Consider the following 21,549-nt stretch of genomic DNA (forward strand, 5'->3'; position numbering starts at 1 on the left):
GTTCTCCTTAGACCAGTTTTCTGTCCCCTGGTCTCCTGACCCTGCACTTGCCTAGTAGCTTCCTAGCTTTGACTTCTATTTTCTATCCTTTATGGGCTTCTCATCCTCTTCCTGTCTTTGAGTCGCTGTTTCTTAGGGCTGTCCATGGCACTCTGGTCTCCCTCTACTCACCTGGCCATGCCCCAGAATTCTCAGGAGGACCAGGTTTCACTCCAGCCTTCACCTGTAAGGAGGTGAGCTGGCCCAGGTTACTAACTTTAAGGTTTTATCCCCTTGGCTTGGATAATACCGATACCTCGACACCTAAATGGAGCACTTGATTCTCTTCCTTTGGCCACCAAGTTAGTCAATGTTAGCCTTGAACAATAGCTCAGAGAGCAGAATGATTACTTGGTGGTTAATAATAGAGTCTCTGGGGTTAGATTTAGAAGCAGGAGATTTGAAGCTACACCCCTTCTTAGCTAGGAAGCGATGAGCATGGATTTTCATTATGGCATTCCAAATTTACTATGCTTTTATTTATTTACACATCTACTATGTACCAGACACTGTGTTAGACGCTATGAGGAGTAACAGAGCTGAAGAAGACACAATCTATGTCTTCAAAGAACTTACATGTAACTTTTACCCATATAGACTTGGCTCTCCACAAAAAGGATAAGAGTATTTTAAAGGCCATAAACGAGATCTTTGAAATTTTCTTTATAGATCTGTTTTAATTTTTTGATTTGGGGCATAAATACTACTTTGTTTTTTAAAAATCTAATGAAATCACACCAAGTTTTAAAGAGCTGACTAATATAATTTTAGACAATCTGATCACTTGAACTTTCAAAGGTCTGAAATGTCCTAGAGCCATTCTTACGTGGCTGGGTCCTCTGTTTATTTTTATGGCAATCATTGGCATCTGGGAATACCAAACTGGCTCGCCATTCAACAGATTCTGCTCCAGGGACAGTTCTTTATCAGCTTTCAAAGTCCTGGAAGCTAACAGAGTGCCTAATACATGGTAGGCATCCCATGAATATTTGTTGAAAGAACAAATGCAAAAATAAATAGATGAACCTACTAGTCCATTATGTTCTTTCCTCTCACATTTTACAAACTTATCATCTGTGTCCTTATCGGGAGAATATCACATAGGGCTTTATATTGAGTCATTTTCATGTTTCATGTGTTATACCTTATCCATCCTAAATGGATTACAATTTCATCGATTTCCCCTACAGCATTGCTCACAGATCTATTTTCCTGCTAAGTGAAATATTTGTTGAATATAGGCTATCATTACTTCCTTTTTGTTTTCTTTTGTTTGCTTTTCTTCCTCTGTCTCTTTCTCAATTAACTAAAGTACGTGAAAATGAATGTTAAAATATTTACTGAATAAAATCTTATTCTCCTTGACCTTAATTTTAAAAGAGATGAGTTCAGCAATTTCTCTTTCTTTTCAAAAAACAACACAAACAAACAAAACCCACAATCATAAATTCCTTCTAACTATGTGTGAGGTTGTGAATAGGAAAAAGTTTACTTATATCCAAGCTAAATACTCTAATAAGATTTCCCTAGGAATCTATGACATCCCAATGAAGGAGAAGACGTAGGAAGAAGTAAGAGCAGAGGAGGAGAAAATGGGAAGTTATTTGGGAAAAGGGAAGAATCCAGTTTGAGGGATTTCAACAACCAGTAGAGAAAAACTTTAATAAGGAGAAAACTGCCAACCAAAAGAAGCTTACCTTTGCACCCCTCACAGGTCAGTGCATTATAGTGGTAACCGGATGCTCTGTCTCCACAAACAACACAGAGCTCATCCCCTTTTATTCTCCCTGCTGATGCACCCAGTCGGGCCTTCTTTGTCACAGGAATCTCCACTACCTCAGTCTCTCCCTGGTAGAGAGTCTCAGCAGGCATTCGCCTGAGTTCATATATTCCAGGAGAGTACCACTCTTCAGGCTGCTGGGGATAGAAACCCAGGTTGGAATAATAGGAAGATGAGGAAATCTGTGGTTGAACTTGGGGAAACTGAATGTTGTTGTATTGTGAGTATGGTTCCACTTCTAGATTCTGTCCCAGAGGACCTGCTGCTTGTTCTGTTAGTACACCTGAACAAAAGCGATAACAAAACTGGAATTAATGTCATCATTCTATAAATAAGAGAGGCAGTTTAGCATATGGTTAGGAGTACAGGCTCTAAGGAAAGATTGAAATATTTGAATATTTACATTAAAATTTTAATATAAAATTAACTTTTTTACAGTAAAAGAACTATTAACAGATTAAATGACAATATTAAAAGCTCAGAAAGATATCTGCAACATAGAGGACAGACAAAAACACTCATCATTCATATGTAAAGAGCTTTTGCAAACCAATAAGAAGACATTCAACATGGAGAAAAGGAAAACAAACAAGAATGTTTAAAAGAAAAAGAAAAAAGGAAAGTTAAAAAAACTATTCAACATGGAAAACATTCAACAATCCACAGAAAACAAAGATAAAGGACAGGCATATACACAAATGCTATCTTTTGTCATTTCTGTCTTACAAAATCCTATAAAGTGGGTTAACAGTATTATCCCCACTTAAAATTGAGTAGTCAGAGGCACAGAGTAATTATGCAACTTTATTCCTACACACCTAAGTAGCTGAGATTTGGACTTTGAGTCTGACTTCAAAGCCCATGTGCTGAATTGCTCCTCTCTGCGATAATTTCAAATGTGTGATGCTTTAAAGCTTGTCTCTTCCTCCCTCTGTACTTGAGTTTGTTAGTCCCTTCAATGCCTCCGCTTTCAGGTAACCTATAGCTAGGCCTGCAAGACTCTGCATGATCTTACCCTTTCTTTCTTTTCCAGCCATTTCCCATGTTCCGCCTTCCATATTCCTTAAATATGCCTTGCTGCTTCCAGACTCAGGACCTTTCCCACATGCTGCTTCCTGAGCCTGGAAATTTCCTCAACAGCCATCCCCTCCAAGAACGTTATCTCACTATTCTCCACTTACCTCTAAATTTCCCTTTAAGTATAGCTTCTCTTGGGAAGTCTTCCCTAAACCTAGGTCCCTGGGTGTCTGAACCCAGTTGTATAGTACTTACCTACCCTTCATGGGCCTCCCTTTACTTATCTGTAAAGAGAAGACTCCATGCTGCATGATGTTATAGTTCTTCTTTATGTCTAAAACCTCTATAAGTGTATGACCAACAGTTTATGGGCATTAGAATTCAGGGCCTTTCTACAACGCAAAGTGGAAAATATGTATGTTAAATGTTTGTTTAAAATAAAATGCTTTCTGCATTGATACAGGAAATCACTGATGGAACACAAAGGATACAATATCTGTGCAAAATCAATTTTGTTACTTTCATGCCCAACTTATCCATATAAAACCAGCACTGAGTCAGTATATCTGACAGTCAAAAAATTTTGGCCATGGGGCTTTGTCTTATGACTGCAAAATGGAAAAATATAAAAATATGGAATTATTACAGAAAAAAGAGAAGCTAAAATATGAGCAAAATCTTGATCTATTTAATAACTAAATATGGTTAAAATTTCTGGAGTGAATACAACTGAAAAGAGCTAAAAGCATTAAAATCATTCGTTTCATCTAGGTTTTATCCTCCGACCCATCTTACCCTCACTCAACTTCCCATCCCCACCCCCAGCCCCAGTTTCTCTCCATCTACAGGTCTAGTAAAGTCAAGCAACTTGCCTGAAGTCACATAATCAATTAATGTCAGAATCTGGATTCCGTAGAATCTAAGGAAATATGTAGTTGTTTTCTCCTCATAAGACAATTCCAAGATCTCTGAGCATTATTTCAACAAATCTTTTAATAGTCAAGAGACACAATGGAGTCCCAACTCAAGTCAAATCATGTTATCAATATCTGGAATCATCTCAGTTAAAATGGAACACTTTCACAAAGACATCAATTCTACTATATGAAAACAACACAAAACAGGGTAAGAATATGAGATCAGTACACAATATTATTAAATAATGCCTCTATTCCCAAAGCACATCCACTTCTAGTATTTCACGGTGTTCCCACCAAATTTCCACAGAGTAGAGACAATAAAAATACAGGCAACTTACAATAAAAAACCCCAGCATGGACAACATCCTCCAAAATGGTGGGACAAGAATAACTTCCATGAACTGACTGTGAGACCTTGAACAACTGCCTAACATTTTTCTGTTTCTTCTGTAAAATGGGGCTACTAACACCCAGGCTCGCTATCTCATAAGGTAATTCTGAGTGTAAGATACAGTTTCTGAGAAAAAGTTTTGGTAAGTGGAGTGCCATAAAAAGACATGTTTGTTTCCTAAAGAACCTAGCAAAATCTTGATTGTATGATAGTTAATTAGTAAATATTAATACACATCAGTCTGTTTTGATGCTATAAGTTATAGGATACTTCTTTCACTCATAAATATATTGAACAATTTGCCTGACACTGTCCTAGGTTCCGAGGACACAACAGTGACAGACAGACAGAAAACAGATAGAAGAGGCCCCAGACTTTCTCTTGTTTGTGTATTTGGGGTGGGGAGAGGTGGGAGTATGTCAAGGGCTGGGATAAAACCAAGTAAGCAAATACAGAATTTTCTGACAGAGCATAAGATGTGGAGAGGGCAAAGGTAAGTCAACTTTAGAGTGTACTTTCGGAAAAGGTAAATTCATTTCTATTTTAATGCAATTTATGAGTGATTTTTTAAAGAATCAGTTTATCAAGAAAGAGGAGATTTTGGATTTCTTTATAACACAAATTCTCCATGGGAGTTTAGGGAAGAGTTCTTAAATGCGAACACTTGAATGGACTCCAGGAGAGGCTGACACCCCCTGTAAAGGGAAGCAACATTTTTCTGGGTAGAGGGTCATTTGGTAGCATTTAATAATTTCTCTAAAGGAGTACCATCAAAGGGAAACTTCTGAGATGCAAGCATTCTATACCTTTCAACATGGTAGCCGCTAACCATATGGAATATTGAACATTTGAAACACGGCTAGTAATAATGAGGAAATGAATTTTTCATTTTATGTAACTTTAAATAATTAAAACTTAAAATTAAATAGCTGCATGTGGCTAATGACTGCCATATCCGACAGCGCAGCTCTAAGGAGTTTGTGACCAGAACCACTGTGAACCCAAATGGGAGAATCAGGTTCACGTACAAAGGATGGCCCTTCTTCATAAACCCACAGTTAGTTTCTGATGAGCCCGATAAAGGGTTCAGATTATGTCCAGTTTTTCATCCCTGGCACAACGCTGCTTCTAGTAAACGTTTCATGAATGTTTGTCGAAATGTTTCATGAATGGAAAAATTGCCTTCTCGGCCTTCCTTTATTTCCCAATCCATGGTTTCTTAACAGATGATATGACTTGGTTTATGAAGTTGTGCGCCGTTCCTGGTGCCAGGCCTTTGTGATGTTGGTGCCTCTCCCCACCTGGTTTGTCAACCCATCACCTCCTCTGTGAGGCCTGTCCCAGTTTTCCTAGGTAGAATTAATCTCTCCTACCCTCTGTACACACTCTACTGCAGCACTCAGAAGCATGTACCATCACTTTTGTTGGTTTACAGGCTTATCTTTCATGCTCTATCATTTGAGGTGGTAGGACGTACTCGTTACAAGCGCTTCTGTGTAGACAAACCTGGATTCAGTTCGCCTGCAACTTGCTAGATGTATGAACTTGGGAAAGACATTGAACTTCTTTAAGCTTCTGTTCCTTCCTCTATAAAGCCGGGATCATATAATACACTACTATGTATAAATAGATACTATGTATAAAATAGATAATGAGAACCTACTGTACAGCACAGGGAACTCTACTCAGTGCTCTGTGGTGACCTAAATGGGAAGGAAATCCAAAAAAGAGGGGCTATATGCACACCTATAGCTGATTCACTGCTGTACAGCAGAAACTAACACAACATTGTAAAGCAGCTATACTCCAATAAAATTTTTTTAAAGAAAAGCTGGGATAATATAGTAATTGAAACAAAATATAGTATCTAGGTGAAAGGTTGTAATAAAGATAAACTAAGACAAAGAATGTAAACTGCATAGTGCCTAAGCATAAACATTCAATACATTTTTTTTTTTTTTTTTTTTTTTGCGGTACACGGGCCTCTCACTGCTGTGGCCTCTCCCGTTGCGGAGCACAGGTTCCGGACGCACAGGCTCAGTGGCCATGGCTCACAGGCCCAGCCGCTCCGCGGCATGTGGGATCTTCCCGGCCCGGGGCACGAACCCATGTCCCCTGCATCGGCAGGCGGACTCTCAACCACTGCGCCACCAGGGAAGCTCCTCAATACATTTTTGTTGTTGTGGTTAGTCTTTGAACTCCTGGGGAATACATTAGATTACTATATATTACATTCCCTTTTCTCCTTCATTCCTGGCACCTTACAAAAAGCCGGACACAGTGTAAATCTTTAATAAATGCTTATTAAATTGAAACGATGGAAAATTTACTTCCGCAGCCTTCCAACTAATTTCCATCTCTAAATACAGTGTCAGGGGCTTCCCTGGTGGCACAGTGGTTAAGAATCCACCTGCCAATGCAAGGGACATGGGTTCGAACTCCAGTCCAGGAAGATCCCACATGCCGTGCAGTGAATAAGCCCATGCACCACAACTACAGAGCCGGCGCTCTAGAGCCCGTGAGTCACAACTACTGAGCCTGCATGCCACAACTTCTGAAGCCCACTCGCCTAGAGCCCGTGCTCTGCAACAAGAGAAGCCACCGCAATGAGAAGCCCACGCACTGTAAGGAAGAGTAGCCCCGGCTCGCCACAACTAGAGAAAGCCCGCATGCAGCAACAAAGACCCAACGCAGCCAAAATAAATAAATAAGTTAATTAAAAAAAAAATACAGTGTCAGCCATTTTTCAACAACACATTTAAACAAAATAACGTGCTGCCAAGTCTACAACCAGAAATATGTTCAAAATTGTAATTATTATGAAAATGATTTGAGTTTCACTTTTAGCTGGAAATTCAAAAGGTAAGATTCTATTCTGAAAAAAATATTAAAACAGACAACATTATATTATACTGTTTATGTTTTAATTATAATCTATATTTTACTTCAGAGAAAACAAAGCGGGCTTAAAGGTAAACTCTTTACTTATCTGATTTTCCATTGACTATTGGGAGAAATCTACTGTGAAACTAGTTCAGTAAATTAATGTTTTTTTAATCTCTTTTTATTTTTCTCATCACAACGCATAGTTTGAAATAAATCTTATATCATTACCCCATACACACTTATACATATGTATAAATAATTGAAACAAAATTTCCGTGAAATAACACTTATCCTTACCTCTTGACGGGCACTCTGACATTTCTATTGTATTCCTATTCTATTCTCTTCTAAATTTTTAATGCTGGTCACAAGTCACAAAATAGATATCATGACCCACTGGGATCTGAGACTTGCCATTTTAAAAACACTGCATGAAACCATGTACTTTAAAATGTTTTTTCAAGTGTCCAAGGCATTAATGCTAGAACTGCCTAGTGTTTAACTTGGAAGAACGGTGCTAATTTTACACACTATCCAGTGAAGAATTATAGGGAAAACACACTTAGATTTAGTCTCAATGAGATACACACCTGCCTAGAGCCCTATAGAAATCACACCACCCCAGCTTCTCACCCCAGTCTTCTGGTTCTGACTGAGCCATCTTTGACAGAGATCTGTTACTGGAATCTCAAGCAAAAGTGCCCCGTGTTTCCTCAGTCCAGTGGCAGAAGCCCCACCGCCAGCATCTGAGAACCTCCGCCTACCTTTAGCAGGCTTCATGCTCATCATTTCCATGGCAAATCCCAACGACGTGCAGCTGTGACAAGGACTAATTTGACCTGGATTTTCTAACTCCGGAAACTGCATTACCATTCTTAGCTTACTCACAGCAACTGAAAATGAGACTAGGTAAGGAGTGACAGAGGCCAGAGGTTGTGGGGTTTACTGATTAACTTCATTACTGAGCAGAATATTTGTAAATGTTTATGAGAAAAGTCCTCGATGTCAAATTGCCTAGTAAGCTGGAAACCAGTCTCTTAGATAAACATTTTTGGGGAGCACGTTCAAATTTAGGAATTTTTAGAGGACAGATTTTTGTTCAGTGGCTCTAAAAGTCGATTTGGAGGTCAAATGCCATGTTCTACGTCTTGACATTCGTTCCTCTCAAAAGGATACAGATTGGTATAATTTTGTAATGTCAGGAATCATTAAAGCATAATACTTAACGGCGTGAGGTAAACTAATCTGGGTTTCTATCCAGTGTTATGGGTGGAAGTGTGTCCCCTCCTAATCCCATAGGACCGGTGTCCTTATACAAATGGGAAATTTGTATTTCAGAGACAGAAACTCATAGAGAAAAGGCAATGTGAAGATACACAAGGAAAAGGTCATCTACAAGCCAGGAAGAGAGGCCAGGAACAGATCCTTCCCTCTCAGCCCTCAGAAAGAACCCACCCAGCTAACACCTTGATTTTGGACTTCTAGCCTCCAGAATGGTAAAACAATACATTTCTGCAATTTAAGCCACCCAGTCTGTGGTATTTTATTATAGCAGCCTTAGCAAACTAATACATGTAGGCTCCCTTGGCACTCACTAGTTCTGCAGACCATGGACAAACTCCTGAACCATTTTCTTTTCTTTTTTTAACATCTTTATTGGAGTATAATTGCTTTACACTGTTGTGTTCGTTGCTGCTATATAACAAAGTGAATCAGCTATACATATACATATATCCGCATAACTCCTTCCTCTTGTGTCTCCGTCCCACCCTCCTTATCCCACCCCTCTAGGTGGTCACAAAGCACACGCTGATCTCCCTGTGCTATGCAGCTTCTTCCCACAAGCTGTCTATTTTACATTTGGTAGTGTATATATGTCCGTGCCACTCTCTCACTTTGTCTCAGCTTACCCTTCCCCCTCCACGTGTCCTCAAGTCCATTCTCTATGTCTGCGTCTTTATTGCTGTCCTGCCCCTAGCTGAACCCTTTTATGCCTCAATTTCCTCATCTGTAAAATGGGACTGATAATCATGCAACCTCATAGAGTTATTATGAGGATTAAATAAAATATTTATTAAATGCTTAGCAGAGTGTGTGGTTACCCACAATCATCATACTGATATTATAATTATTTAGCCTTGGACTCTTGTTGTAGGGTGGCTTGCTTCCCGAGCAGGAATAATTTCTGCAGCATAACTTGTGGATACCAAGTTTGTGACTGTTGGGTATTTTTTGGAAGGGAGGGCTTCAGAATAGGACTCAGTAGGTCCAGGGTTGAGCTTAGGGATAATGCAACCAAATACACTGTGTCACCTTAGGACAGTCTCTCAGCTTCTGCAGACCTCATTTGTCTACATCAACAGATGGTAAAACAGAGATAATAATTCCTGCTCTACTTCCCTCATGGACCCGTTGTGAAGATAAAATCACATAATAAGTGTGAAAGCAGTTTTAAAAGGCAAATGTGATCTATATAAACGTGATAATCACTGCTGAGCCATTTCTACAGCCTTTACGGGTTTAAAAGGTGGTTCTATGTGCATTATCTCATCTGATCCTTACTTGCACCCTTTGAGGAAGGTATAATTTATGATGCCCACTATCTCTTACCCTATTTTACAGACATGGAAGGTCAACTCAGTGAAGTTAAATGATTTGTCTAAAGTCACCCAGCTATTAAGGGATGAAGCAAAGGCTTTAACCAAGGTCTTCTCACTCAAAACCTTGTGGTGGAAAAACTAAAGCACGCTTGCCCTAATTGTCAAGAAAAAGGAAAGAGTGATGGTTCCTAGGTGTATTTCAGCTTTGATTGCTCAACCAAGAATCACCATTTGCAAAGCTGTTCTCAATCCTCAGTTTACTTCTGACCTCGTTCTCCCCTCCTCACAACCCAAGAGCTATACTTGCCTTGAGGGACTCTAAGTTGGAAGAGCTACCCAAAGGCTAAGAACCAGGACAAACTATCTCTGAATTTTATATTTCAAGAAGTCTCTACTGAGTTTTTCACTGGTCAGACAGATGAGCCTGTCTGTTGCCCTCAGAAACTTCAATACTAAAAAAGAAATGAGCAGGATAATTTACCTGATCCAGGAGACCCTTGTTGCTGAGTGAAATTCACACAGGATGTTCTCATGATAAGACTGATTGAATCCCTTTGCTTCTTTTGCAGTGAGGACCAACTGCTTCGTGCTATTTTTTTTTCCCAAGGTACATTTTTCCCTACAAGTCTGTGCTGTTTGAAACAGTAGCCACTAACCATGTATGGCTACTTAAATTTAAGTTAATTTAAATTATGTAAAATTAGAATCAGTTCCTCAGTTACACTAGTCCCATTTTAAGCGATCAGTAGCCACGTGTGATTAGTGGTTACTGCATTAGACAAAGTAAATCTGGAACATTTTTATCACCACAGAAAGTTCTATTGGACAGCACCGTTGTAGACGGTACTTGGGGCAAAGTGAATAAAATGTCAGTCACGGCAAGGAGGGGCGTTAGATATGATGCTATAAAAAACAGGGAAGTTCCAGAGCAAATGCTGGCAATGCTTTTCTGAGAACTATCCCTGAGAATAGACTTGGCTATTGAGTGAAATAATCTCACTGGAAAGACCTTCTCCACTGAGAAGGTGAACAGGAATGTTCTCTTAACCTGAATCCGTAATCATCCAATTCCGATTCCTTGTGCTGACCATAATTTGGTTGCCTACTTACTATCTATGGAAATTCAGCAGATTCTTTAACATCTTTAAATCTCCATTTTCTCAGCAGTAAAAGGGGAATAGTAATGGTATCTACCTTATAGGAGTGTTATGAGAATTAATATTAATGGCAAATAGTTACAGAGTACTTACAATGTGCCAGGCATTCTTCTGGGAATTCTATTAAATAAGACAAGTAACTTGCACAAAGTTAAAGAATTTGCCTACGACCACATACCAGTAAATGGCAGAGATGGGATCGCATGAGAGTCCACTAACAAATGGAAAATGTGCTTAGCGTGACGCCTGACATATAGAAAGCACTCAAGAAATGGTAGCTGTTATGATCCCAATTTTTTTTATCACTGTAAATGTATAAATTTGCAGTCTGTTTTCATAGTCAACCTTTCTCAGTTTGGTTATTCTGAGAGCCCCTGAGACCTGTTTCTTAGCCTGCAAGGTTGAGAGCCAGGCTCTGGATGGCAACGGATTTGCCCACTAGCTGGCCAACATGCACCTCATTGCATGCATTTTCCAAACTATGAATGCCCCATCTAAAAGAAGCAGTAATTTATGTTGTCACAAGGAAAGGCTCTTCTGATATTTCTTTTCCTTCTCCCATTTCTTAACCTCACTAACAAGAGCACCAGATCTGAGAATCCTGGGAGAGCAAAAACCAAAGCCACAGGGAATTAGTAAAAAATCTTAGAGGCTGCTTCAATCTGTGGAAGAGATATGGATAAGAAATGGTAGTGACAAAATATTTAAATTATGCTAAAGCAACGTTCCATTTTGTCTGAGACAGTGGTATCTTTCCATCTTCTGGAAACTTTTGGCTTGGATTGACCCATCAGGTCAGAACTACATTCACTTGTGTTAAACTCAGTGCGATGGAAAAAGACTTGAAATCAAATGTCAGAAATATTACACAACCCTGCATCTCAAGACCTTTCATTGTATTTTAAAACATCCAGCTGATTCTGTAACATCTGCAAGATTCTTTTAATTTAAGCAAAAGACATAGGCAAGAACCAGATTCCAATAAAAATAAAGCTACCCAGAGAAAATGAGTATCAACAGCTGAGAAAAGCATAACGTTATGAGAAGTAGCTAAAGGAAATGAAGCGCGAGTGAATAGGATTGTATTAGAATCTGCCCTCCTGCCCCTTGCTAGGCCTTATTCAGAATGGGGCTTTGGAAAGACTACTAGAAACAAAAAATTTATACAAAAACGTGGATTCCATAGCTGTTGTTAGCAATGCTGTAATGCCAATGTGAGATAGAACATGTGTTTTTTCCTTAGAGCACCCAGAAATTTAGTTCCATATTGTTGGTTTTTGTTGGCTCCTTGAAAATTCTTAGCACTCAACAATGATAAGATTAACAGAAATTCCTCTCTTTAATAAGTAGAGTGGTGTTTATTATTCTAACAACTTAAATAATAACAACTACATTTCAAACCCTGGAGTAGCGATACTGCTTTATGATGCCTTGAGATTTACAGAACACTTTCCACACAGCCATTCAATCCTCCAACAAACTGTGAAGTGAATGTCATTAGTATTCCCATTTTACAGAGGAGAAAACTGAAGTTCAGAGAGTCTCAGTTGCCTCTGAGACTTTATTTCTTTCAATTTCATTGTTTATTTCCACTCACATTCATTGAACGTTTCCCAGTTTCACCAATCTAAAGGAACTGGACCCATTGTACTGGAAACATTTGGTACGGGAACATAAGATTATACCTTTTCTTGCTTATTCTGTGCTATTATTAGAATGCTTTTCTACTTACTGAGTCTTTAAAATTTGTGATTTTTTTTTCTTTAGTTCTTAAACCACAATCTGCTAAAAGGATACACAGATTTTAATTAACATGCCACATTCTACCTATTCACTACGTTAAACCATGGGAAGCTGTGGACTTTGTCATTATTACCTTTTATTGTGCACTAATTGCATAAGACCCTGCCTTCTTCATTCATCAGAGACGCCTTTATTAACCCACTAAATTAATCTTTGACCAAGTTTCCTGGCTCTCAGGATCTCCCAAAGGAAAGCAGACTTGTCTCTCTTAGGTCACCACGTCCTTCCACCCTGTGTTCTGCGCGTGGACTGAGTTACCAATGAGCTAGATTCCTATCTGGATTTGTTCGGGATGTGTGGCAGCCGAGGAAGTTAAAGGACCTCCCAAGGTGACTCCAGCCCCATCCCTGGAATTCTAGTCTAAGTCTCTTTACTTCTTTTCTACAAGGGCCAGCCTAAGAAAACAGAGCTATAGAGCAAATCTCCACCTTTTCCCCTCGCCTACCACCTTCGCTTTCCTTTAAACATTCCAATTGATTTTGGGGGGAAATCACACTAATACTGTGTGGCAGCCCCTCTGGTGATGATGCACATCCTTGGACCCACCTCTCATTTCAGCTGCAGCTGTAGCAGGTAATCACGTGCAAGCTCAGACTCACTTCACATTGGCACTCTGCTGCACCTCTCTTTGCTTTCTTCCCAGAGCTTCTCCAATGCCACAGGAGACCACCCGGCTTGATTCCATTGGGAGCAGCAGAAGCACAGCCCAGAAGTGCAGGGAAGTTAATGCCCCCAAGGGCGACCCTCAACCAACGGGAGCCAGAGGTCGGTTAATAACTGCCCCCATGCCCGGTGCCTCAGTGGATTTTTTGTTGTTTGGTTTTTTTTTTTGTGGTACACGGGGCTGTCACTGTTGTGGCCTCTCCCATTGCAGAGCACAGGCTCTGGAAGTGCAGGCTCAGCAGCCATGGCTCAGGGGCCCAGCCGCTCCGCGACATGTGGGATCTTCCCGGACCGGGGCACGAACCGGTGTCCCCTGCATTGGCAGGCGGACTCTCAACCACTGCGCCACCAGGGAAGCCCTGATGGCTGTTTTTGATTACAGTTAGACCAGTGGAAAAGAGTACAGCTCTCTGGCTAATTGAGCCCATGAGTTAACACTTCTGAATCTCGGGCACATCTCAAGATCTAGGAGTGGTGAGTTAGGCACTGTGGGCTACTCATCCATGAGCCACAGTCCTTTCCCTGGTGCTCTGTACCCTAAGCTCAGGGTGGGAGGTCCATAGAGTCCATCAGTGTCATCAGGACATAAAAGAAGATGGGCGGGAGGAATAAAGGGGTCAAAATACTCTTTGTCCTCCCCTTTAGCGCAGGTATGATTTCCCCCTGGGGGAAAGAGGCGTGGGGAAAAAAATGCTTCGACCTGGCTCTAGAACTTAATGGGGAAGAGGAAAAGGAGTCCCAATGGTCACATGGCTCTGATTAGTTTCCCAAGAGAGGTGGACCAGATGAAGATTTGAGGAAACTGCTCCAGCTGGGAATAACAGCTATGCATTGCAGCTTACGCATCTTGTGCTATATATTTTAAGAAGCCTTAAAAGAAGTGTTCGGAAACTGTATAAGAATGTGGTCCAGCAAAGGAGGGATGAGGGAAGACCATCACTGAAAGAAAGCATGAACCACGGTGCTTCCTTAGCAATCATTTTCTGATGCTTCTAACTTGACAACTCCTTCACAACTTTTTCTCTATCTACTTACATCTTTTTCACCTCATGACAACTGAGGTCAACTTTCAACCTGATGGGCTTGCTTAAAGTGGGCTAGTTTGTAAGAAAGATCTTACCCTTTCCTCTTGATGTATATACAAATGAGAGCTGAATGGATTTGTTTAATAATGATGACACCAGAGTTTAGATTTGGAGATCTTAAGATGCAGTTGTAAAATTTCAGAGCAGGAAATGGAGTTTATATGTGAAAAAAATCATCTCAAGAGTAATTTTCTTTAGTCTGTGATATGCATCTACAGTCCTAATCATCCCGTGAGTTCTGATGGGTAGGTCACAAATTATAAAGATGTCCATACATTGATTTTTTTAAGGACCCATAGAAGGGTAGGCCAGGAGCAAATGGTCAAGTGTCCAGACATGGAGGTAGGTGTCCCACTGCCCTTGACTGTAACCACAGGATGAAGAGAAGCCAACTGGAAGGAATAAGATGTAGCAAGTATGTCTGAGAACTAGCATTGCATAAATAATAACTGCTGCCTTTGATCTCTCTGAGAGTTACTGATAAACATCTCTTTTTCCCCTAAACCTCTTTTCTCCTTCCCTCTATTATTTATTATTTGATTCTTATTTATCAAGTACATACTAGGATTAATAAAATACAGTCACTGTCCTTAGATACTCTTATACTGAATGGCGGCTGGTAGACATGTAAATAGATAATAAAATAATGACCCCTCCTTGGAAATGACCTGATAAATCATTGCACACTAAAGCTAATGACTGGTAGGTAATCGTATAAGCTATTGATTAATGTCTCCCAGGGCTTTCTGCAACCAAATAGGGGATCGTGCCTTAACACATTGAATTTTGTGAATTTCAAGTGTTTGCATTTTCACTATCATCATCAATCATGGTTGATATATTAATATAGAGTGAAAAACTTGGAGCATCCAAACCTCCCAGCAGAGTTATAATGCAGAAGGGAATTATTTTAAGCGTGGCAGAAAGCTGCCCTGCCCCACCCAAAATATTGCCCCTGCCGGCATTTTGCTGATGTTCTCAATTCAGACTCTTTATAATGAGACGTTATTTTATAAATGCATAAAGTGGAGCAATAGATCATTTTATGGTATCATCTAGTTACAGATCTACTGAAAACAACTTAGTACAATTTGTCCTCAATCCATCTTAAATGACTAATCCTGACACGGTGCCGTATTTCCCCCAGCACCAGAAGAATGCTGGAAAGGAAACCCATCGCAGAGCTATAACCTAAGTAACTTAAGACTTTAATAGGTACAATATTAAAACATAAGAATCATGATTTCATAATTTAGTACAGGCTATAATAATACTAGAATTAGCCCTGGAACAAGAATGCATTTCTACTCCCAGCTCTGTTAATTACCTAGCCTCATGGCCTTGGACAAGTCACAAAGCTCCCTGAGTCTTGCAGTCCTCATCTATAAAACAGAAGATCATTAGATTCAATGAATCCAAGGTCCAATTTACCTCTAACCTTGCGTAGTAGCTATTAATAGCTAAGTACTATTGAGTACTTAGAAGGAACAAAAAAATGTTCTGGACTCTCTGTTGGACTTAGTCAGGTTTTTTTTCTTATGTATGTCCAAATTGCAGTTTGTTTTTACTAATATTCAAATGAACTTGACAACTTACCGAATAAATTGTCAGAAAGAGAAAATTCATCTGTGGCAGGTAAGTGGGAGTGTTCAATGAGATTCATTTTTGATCCCATCCAAACTTTTCTGTTTGAGAATGTATCTTCGTTATGGTGGTCTTCAAAAAAATCCCCTGAAAGGTAAATAAATACATAGAGTGTTTGGGAAGGGTAGGGAGGTGATTATGAAGGAGAGGGAGAGAGAGAGAGCAAGCTAATTTTAAAAAGCACATATGGTTCCCTTTGTAGACATTTTATCATAGCTTTTCTGTACATATCTTTCCTCAACATTTACCATTTTTACACCTCATTTGGACTTACAAATATCTAAGATATATGCTTTCAGAATAGATACTCTCTAATTTATCTGGGAAAACACCATATGTTTTCATTTGTTTCAGCACTTAGGAGACTTGGGCAAGATATGATGATATTTTAGTTATGTCTTTATTTCTTTTACATGTAGAAAAAACAGAAACAGATATAAAAGCCTTGATTAAAATGGGATGAATTGATGATTTATTATCTTAAATTTTATTCTAAAGTTGAACAGGTCTTTGCAAAGGCACAAAAGTGGTTCAAGACAACTTCCTTCCTTCCTTCTTTCTTAAGTCGAGCAGGCATCATATTAGCAGATAAAAAATTCAAAAAGTGTTCACCCAAGATCATCTTTAATTTAGCCTTTTAGAGAAAATTTCAGGGGCTTGCATTTTCACTCTCATGGTCTACCTTGGTCATATATTTAACTAGGGTAAAAGAAGTTATGGTAAAAAAAAAAAAAGTGGTAAATCTTACCAAAATGTCTGAAGTTTCATCCTGAGGAGATGTCCAGAATGCATCCAAAACTCCAAGATATGCAGTGTTCACTTCTAGCTATATCTCTAGGTCTTGTTTTCTTCTTTCCTTCCTTCCTTCCTTCCTTCCTTCCTTCCTTCCTTCCTTTCTTCCTTCCTTCCAATGTCTCCTACCTCCCTGAAAAAGTAATGAGAAAAGTTGAATAATGAAAATGTATGCTATCAGAACTTTTCTCCAAGGCTGTTTTCTGAGCATGATTTTCTAAACCTTTCATCCTATCTCCACCAAGAAATCATTTCGTTTACAAATACCTACTTATACTTGCTACTCAGAAAGAGAATACAGGGTTTTTGTTGGACAAATATTTATTTCATTAGAACTTCCCTACTATTCATGTCTCTATTTCTTTCTCCCTCACTCAGCAAAATGTTCCAGCTCAAGCAGAAGTGACAGCTCAAGCAGACATCTGGCTGATGGTAAGGTAGTACACCAGACTACATTTGCTGCGTTCATTCATTTATTCATGTTTTCAACAAATATTTATTGAGGACTTACTCTGAACTAACCTCTGTGTTGGATCTTTGGAAATAAAATGGTTAAAGGAAAAAAAAATCATCCAAAATCTATGACATCAAGCTTAATGAGGAATAAAGACATTAAAAAACAATCACAGGAATACATAGATGATTACGTATTAACTTAAAAGCTGTTGATGAAGGCAAAGATGAGGATGCTCTGATGGGGAGAGGCTGGGTGTGAAAAGGAGTTGAGGTAGAGAAGTAGCTGGAGGAAAATGTGGTTTTGAGGGCAATTTTTAAAGGTAGGCAATACTAGGTCACATCTGAATACACCAGAGAAGTTGAAGAAATGAGAGAGAGAGCAGCTCCTGTGAAATGATACAAGCTGTGTCCACTGTGGGAATGCAGACACATCTGGGTCCATCTGGTAACCAATGGCCTGGCCCTACCAAAGTCTACTGTCCAGTAAGCCAAGGGGCTTTTTAGGAGAAAACCCATCCTAAAGTCAGAAGGAACCAAGAACCATGATCTTCACCTCAAAGTAAAGCCTCAGTCCTTAGAGGAATGTGTAATTCTCAATGTGGCACGGTGTTTGACCAACCCAAACCAGATTCAAGAGGCCTTCTTGCCACCCTGAGGTGAGAAGGGAAAGGGTTATAAATAAATATGAGTCTGGAAGTACTGAAGTGTAGGATAGATCTTCCAAAAGAATGCAACAAGTAGGAGAGAGCTCATTTCAACTCCACCCTCACCCTCAAACAACTCTGCCATGTATCACAGTGGAGCTTTGACTCCAAGAGGACTCCAAGCCTTTCTGGGGCAATTGTGAAACAGCAGAACCACGCCAGGTATCACCATAACCTGTGGAGATGTGCCCAGCAGAGGAACCGTGACAACTGGTTGGGCACTGCTCTCCCCCATGGACACCAAAAGTAGTGGAAGAAGTGGCCAGAGTAGACTTGATTATGAAAAAACATAAAGAGACCTCAGGGCATTCCTGAAATACCTGCAAGGGGAGGAGGCCTCTGATAGGGAACTGGAGGCCCTGAGGAATAAGCCCGTAAAAGTTCAGTTGTCACTATTGATGGGACCTCATTCATACTCATAAGCTAGCTGAGAACTAGGGAAATGCAACTTTCACAATGTGCATATGAATTGTATAGGTATCTATTCAATGTGTATATTTTAATATATATATGAATTATGTATAACAATTGTGTATGTGTCTGCATATCATATAATAAGTAGGTTGAAAAGCTCCCCCCAAATTTAGGCAATTATTGTTTTAAATAGTTACCCTTATCTTTGGAGTAGAAAATTCAACAGTTTCCCATAATAATAATTTCCAGGAATCCACAAATGAGCAAAGTCAGGAATTTTTCCTAATATTCAATCCAAAGTTACCCTCTGTCATTTAAGACATATTTGCTCTGGTCTTTAAAAAACAATAAGAGATTTCAGCTCTGTGACTCTTACTTTGGGTTTCCCTCTGTGCTTTTTCTCACATTTGTCTTTTTTAACTTTCCATCCTGGTCACCAAGCTCCCCCATACTTCCACAGCACATTACAACTCTCTAGTATTTTCCATGTATGCTCATTTTCATTCTGGATTCTTATATTTTCCTCTATATATTCATATAAACTTGGCATCTTTAATTCAAGTACCTGGCACACAATAGGCCCCTAAGAAATGTTGGCTCAATCAAATAATCTGTATTAATTGTTTCTACTGCTTAGTTCTGCCAAACTCTCTGACACTCGGCATGCTCTTCCTGGAGAAATGGCACAAGACTAGGATTTCATTCTCCTATTGGCAAAAGGGACAAAATGTACCAGTTTCTCGCCTGAATGAAAGTCCAATTCTCCTAATTCTGCATCATTTGGGTTATTACCCCTGGCTGGAGATCCCCTGCGTGGGTGCCCCTGATTAGCCAATAACAAAAAGCCCTCCAGAATCCAGACAGTTGACCGAGTCTGCTCAAATCAGGTCTGTTGGTTTATGATTCCTGAAGGGGTTTAATACATAGGAAACTCTTTCATTTTTGAAATGGTAACACAAGCACATGGTAAGCAATTCAAACAGTACACTGAAAAATAAGTCTTCCTTTTAGCTCTGTCATGCATTTCCCTTACCAACCGCCATAGCTGGTTTCCTGTGTGTCCTTCTGGTACTATGCCCTCTCTTACCGTAAAGGGCCCCATACCTTAAACTGGAGTCTGGCACACTATTGCCCTCAGGCCAAAGCTGGCCCGCCACCTGGTTTTGTAAAGCCTGTGAGCTAAGAATGGTTTTACATTTTCAAATAGTTGGGAAAAAATCAGAAGAAAAATATTTCATGACATGTGAAAATGACATGAAATTCACATTGAAGTGTTTATAAATAAAGTTTTATTGGCCCACAGCCACATCCATTTGTTTCTGGACTATCTATGGCTTCTTGCTCAGTGGCAGAGTTGAGTAGTTGCAACACACACTGTATGACCCATAAAGCCAAGATTTACCATCTAGCCTTTGCAGAAAAAGTTTAATTCCTGCCTTAAACAAATAACAGAAGAAATTTTTTAAAAAATCAAAGTAACATCATAGGTAAACTATGAATAACTGTAATGAGTACCTTGGAGATATAAATCAACTTAATTGTATACATCCCATGATAGTAGGGTCTTCTTTACCTCTTAACAGCTCCTTCCTGGGTTTGGCAGCTTTAGCCTTAATTGCCTTAAGTGATTTAAATGAGCACCTACTATGTCCCAAGCATTTGGCAAGCGTTTCCACTTATGTTATTTCTTTCATGAGGGTTACTTCTGTGTCCTTTCTCTAATACTCTTCACCCTCTTTTTAGGGGAAGAAATGCAATAGGAGAATAAAGCCCTGCAAGTTCTAAGGAAGATCTTAGCTCTGGAGTCTTTTTTTCCCCTTTGAATCCTCCCTTTCATATAAGGAGTCATTTTATAGGTTCAGAATAAGCAATGGGTATTCTGTACTCTAGTGGCCTTTGAATTTTTTTCTTTCCCCCCTAAACGAAGTTTTAAAAAACACTATGCTCCCTCAACACATTTTTGGGTTGACATCTAAAGTTTTTCACTGAAAAATAAAATAGTTGCAAAAAATGTAATTTCTGACATATTGCAAAAATTGGCATTTTTACATGTCATTACATTACTCAGATCTATTCAATTAAATCTAAATACCACAGCAACTTAATATCCTTCTTCATCCTTCTAAGAAATACAAGAAAATGTTCTTTAAAATTTGGAAAAATTTTTAACCATTCCTGTCCTTTTTTGAGTTCCCATTTCATTCCACTTCACTGCAGAATTTTACCCTAATGTAGCACATTTTAATGGTTGAATGTCTATTATTGATCATTCTATCATACTTTTCTATGACTAAATTTTGTATATAAATTTGGATTTTAAAAATTTCTAATGACTTCAAGATTTTAAGTGTTTAGATAAAAATTTTTCTGGATTAAGTTTATTATTAGCTGTTATTATTAATGCTTATTAGACTTTCTCTGCAAATAGGGTGGTTCACTCTCTCCCATGCCACAGCATGAGTGGAGAAAGCAGTTTGGCATGGAGGAAAGAGCATGCAGACAGAAGACAGGATTGTTGGGCAACAGCCCTAGCCAGCACTGACAGAGCACACGCACTAGGGGAAGAACACCTTCTTAGAAATACGGGTAAAGGTTCTGATTAAATAATGAACTTTGAGCAACTGCAGACAGAGAGCCTAAGAATTCTCTGGAGTTAGTAATAAAAGCCCAGCTAGCAGGAAGCCATCATTTCTATTCAGGTGAATTCATGTATGTCTTAACACACAAAGTATTAAGTTTGGAATTGGAGCAGATAAAGAAAAATACCTTCTCTAACTTCATGCACTGTTTTCCTGAAAATTTGTTAAAATTTATTTTCCAAATGAAAGTGTTTTTTAAATAAAAGGGTCATTGCAGAAAATTCAGACAATACAGAAAAGCATTTACAAAATGTCAGGTGGCATTCTGTAATTTCGTTCCAATTTACACTCCCACCAGCAGTGGATAAGAGTGCCTGTCTCATCACAACTTCATTGGCATTACCTACTCCCACTTTCAACAATCTTTTCTAATTTGCCAGTGACAAATCCTATCTCACTGTATTAAATTGCATTTCCTTGAATATGAGTGAAATTGAAAAAAAAATTTATATTGTCTAGATGTGATAGTTTCTTTCCATTTTTTATGTTCTTTGCCATTTTTCTATGGAAGTGTTCTTTTTTTTTAATTGACTTAGAGGAGTTCTTTGTATATTGAATG

At 39.1% G+C, this 21,549-nt stretch overlaps 1 protein-coding gene across 2 annotated transcripts in view; it reads right to left on the reverse strand.

Moving 5' to 3' along the window:
- The window catches only part of NR1H4 (nuclear receptor subfamily 1 group H member 4), a 66,225-nt gene that overhangs the window by 33,653 nt on the left and 11,023 nt on the right, over positions 1 to 21,549 (reverse strand). The window contains exons 2-4 of one of the 2 annotated variants that reach the window (XM_060164795.1): positions 16,734 to 16,910; positions 15,938 to 16,072; positions 1,737 to 2,102 (exon numbers count right to left, since the gene is read on the reverse strand). In XM_060164795.1, coding sequence (XP_060020778.1) covers positions 1,737 to 2,102; positions 15,938 to 16,016 — 445 coding nt within the window. In that variant the 5' untranslated portion in view covers positions 16,017 to 16,072; positions 16,734 to 16,910. The remainder of the gene's footprint in view (positions 1 to 1,736; positions 2,103 to 15,937; positions 16,073 to 16,733; positions 16,911 to 21,549) is intronic. The other variant, XM_060164796.1, reaches the window with a different exon arrangement.

The sequence above is a fragment of the Lagenorhynchus albirostris genome, chromosome 11, assembly GCF_949774975.1.
Source record: "Lagenorhynchus albirostris chromosome 11, mLagAlb1.1, whole genome shotgun sequence".
In the NCBI taxonomy this organism is placed as follows: domain Eukaryota; kingdom Metazoa; phylum Chordata; class Mammalia; order Artiodactyla; family Delphinidae; genus Lagenorhynchus; species Lagenorhynchus albirostris.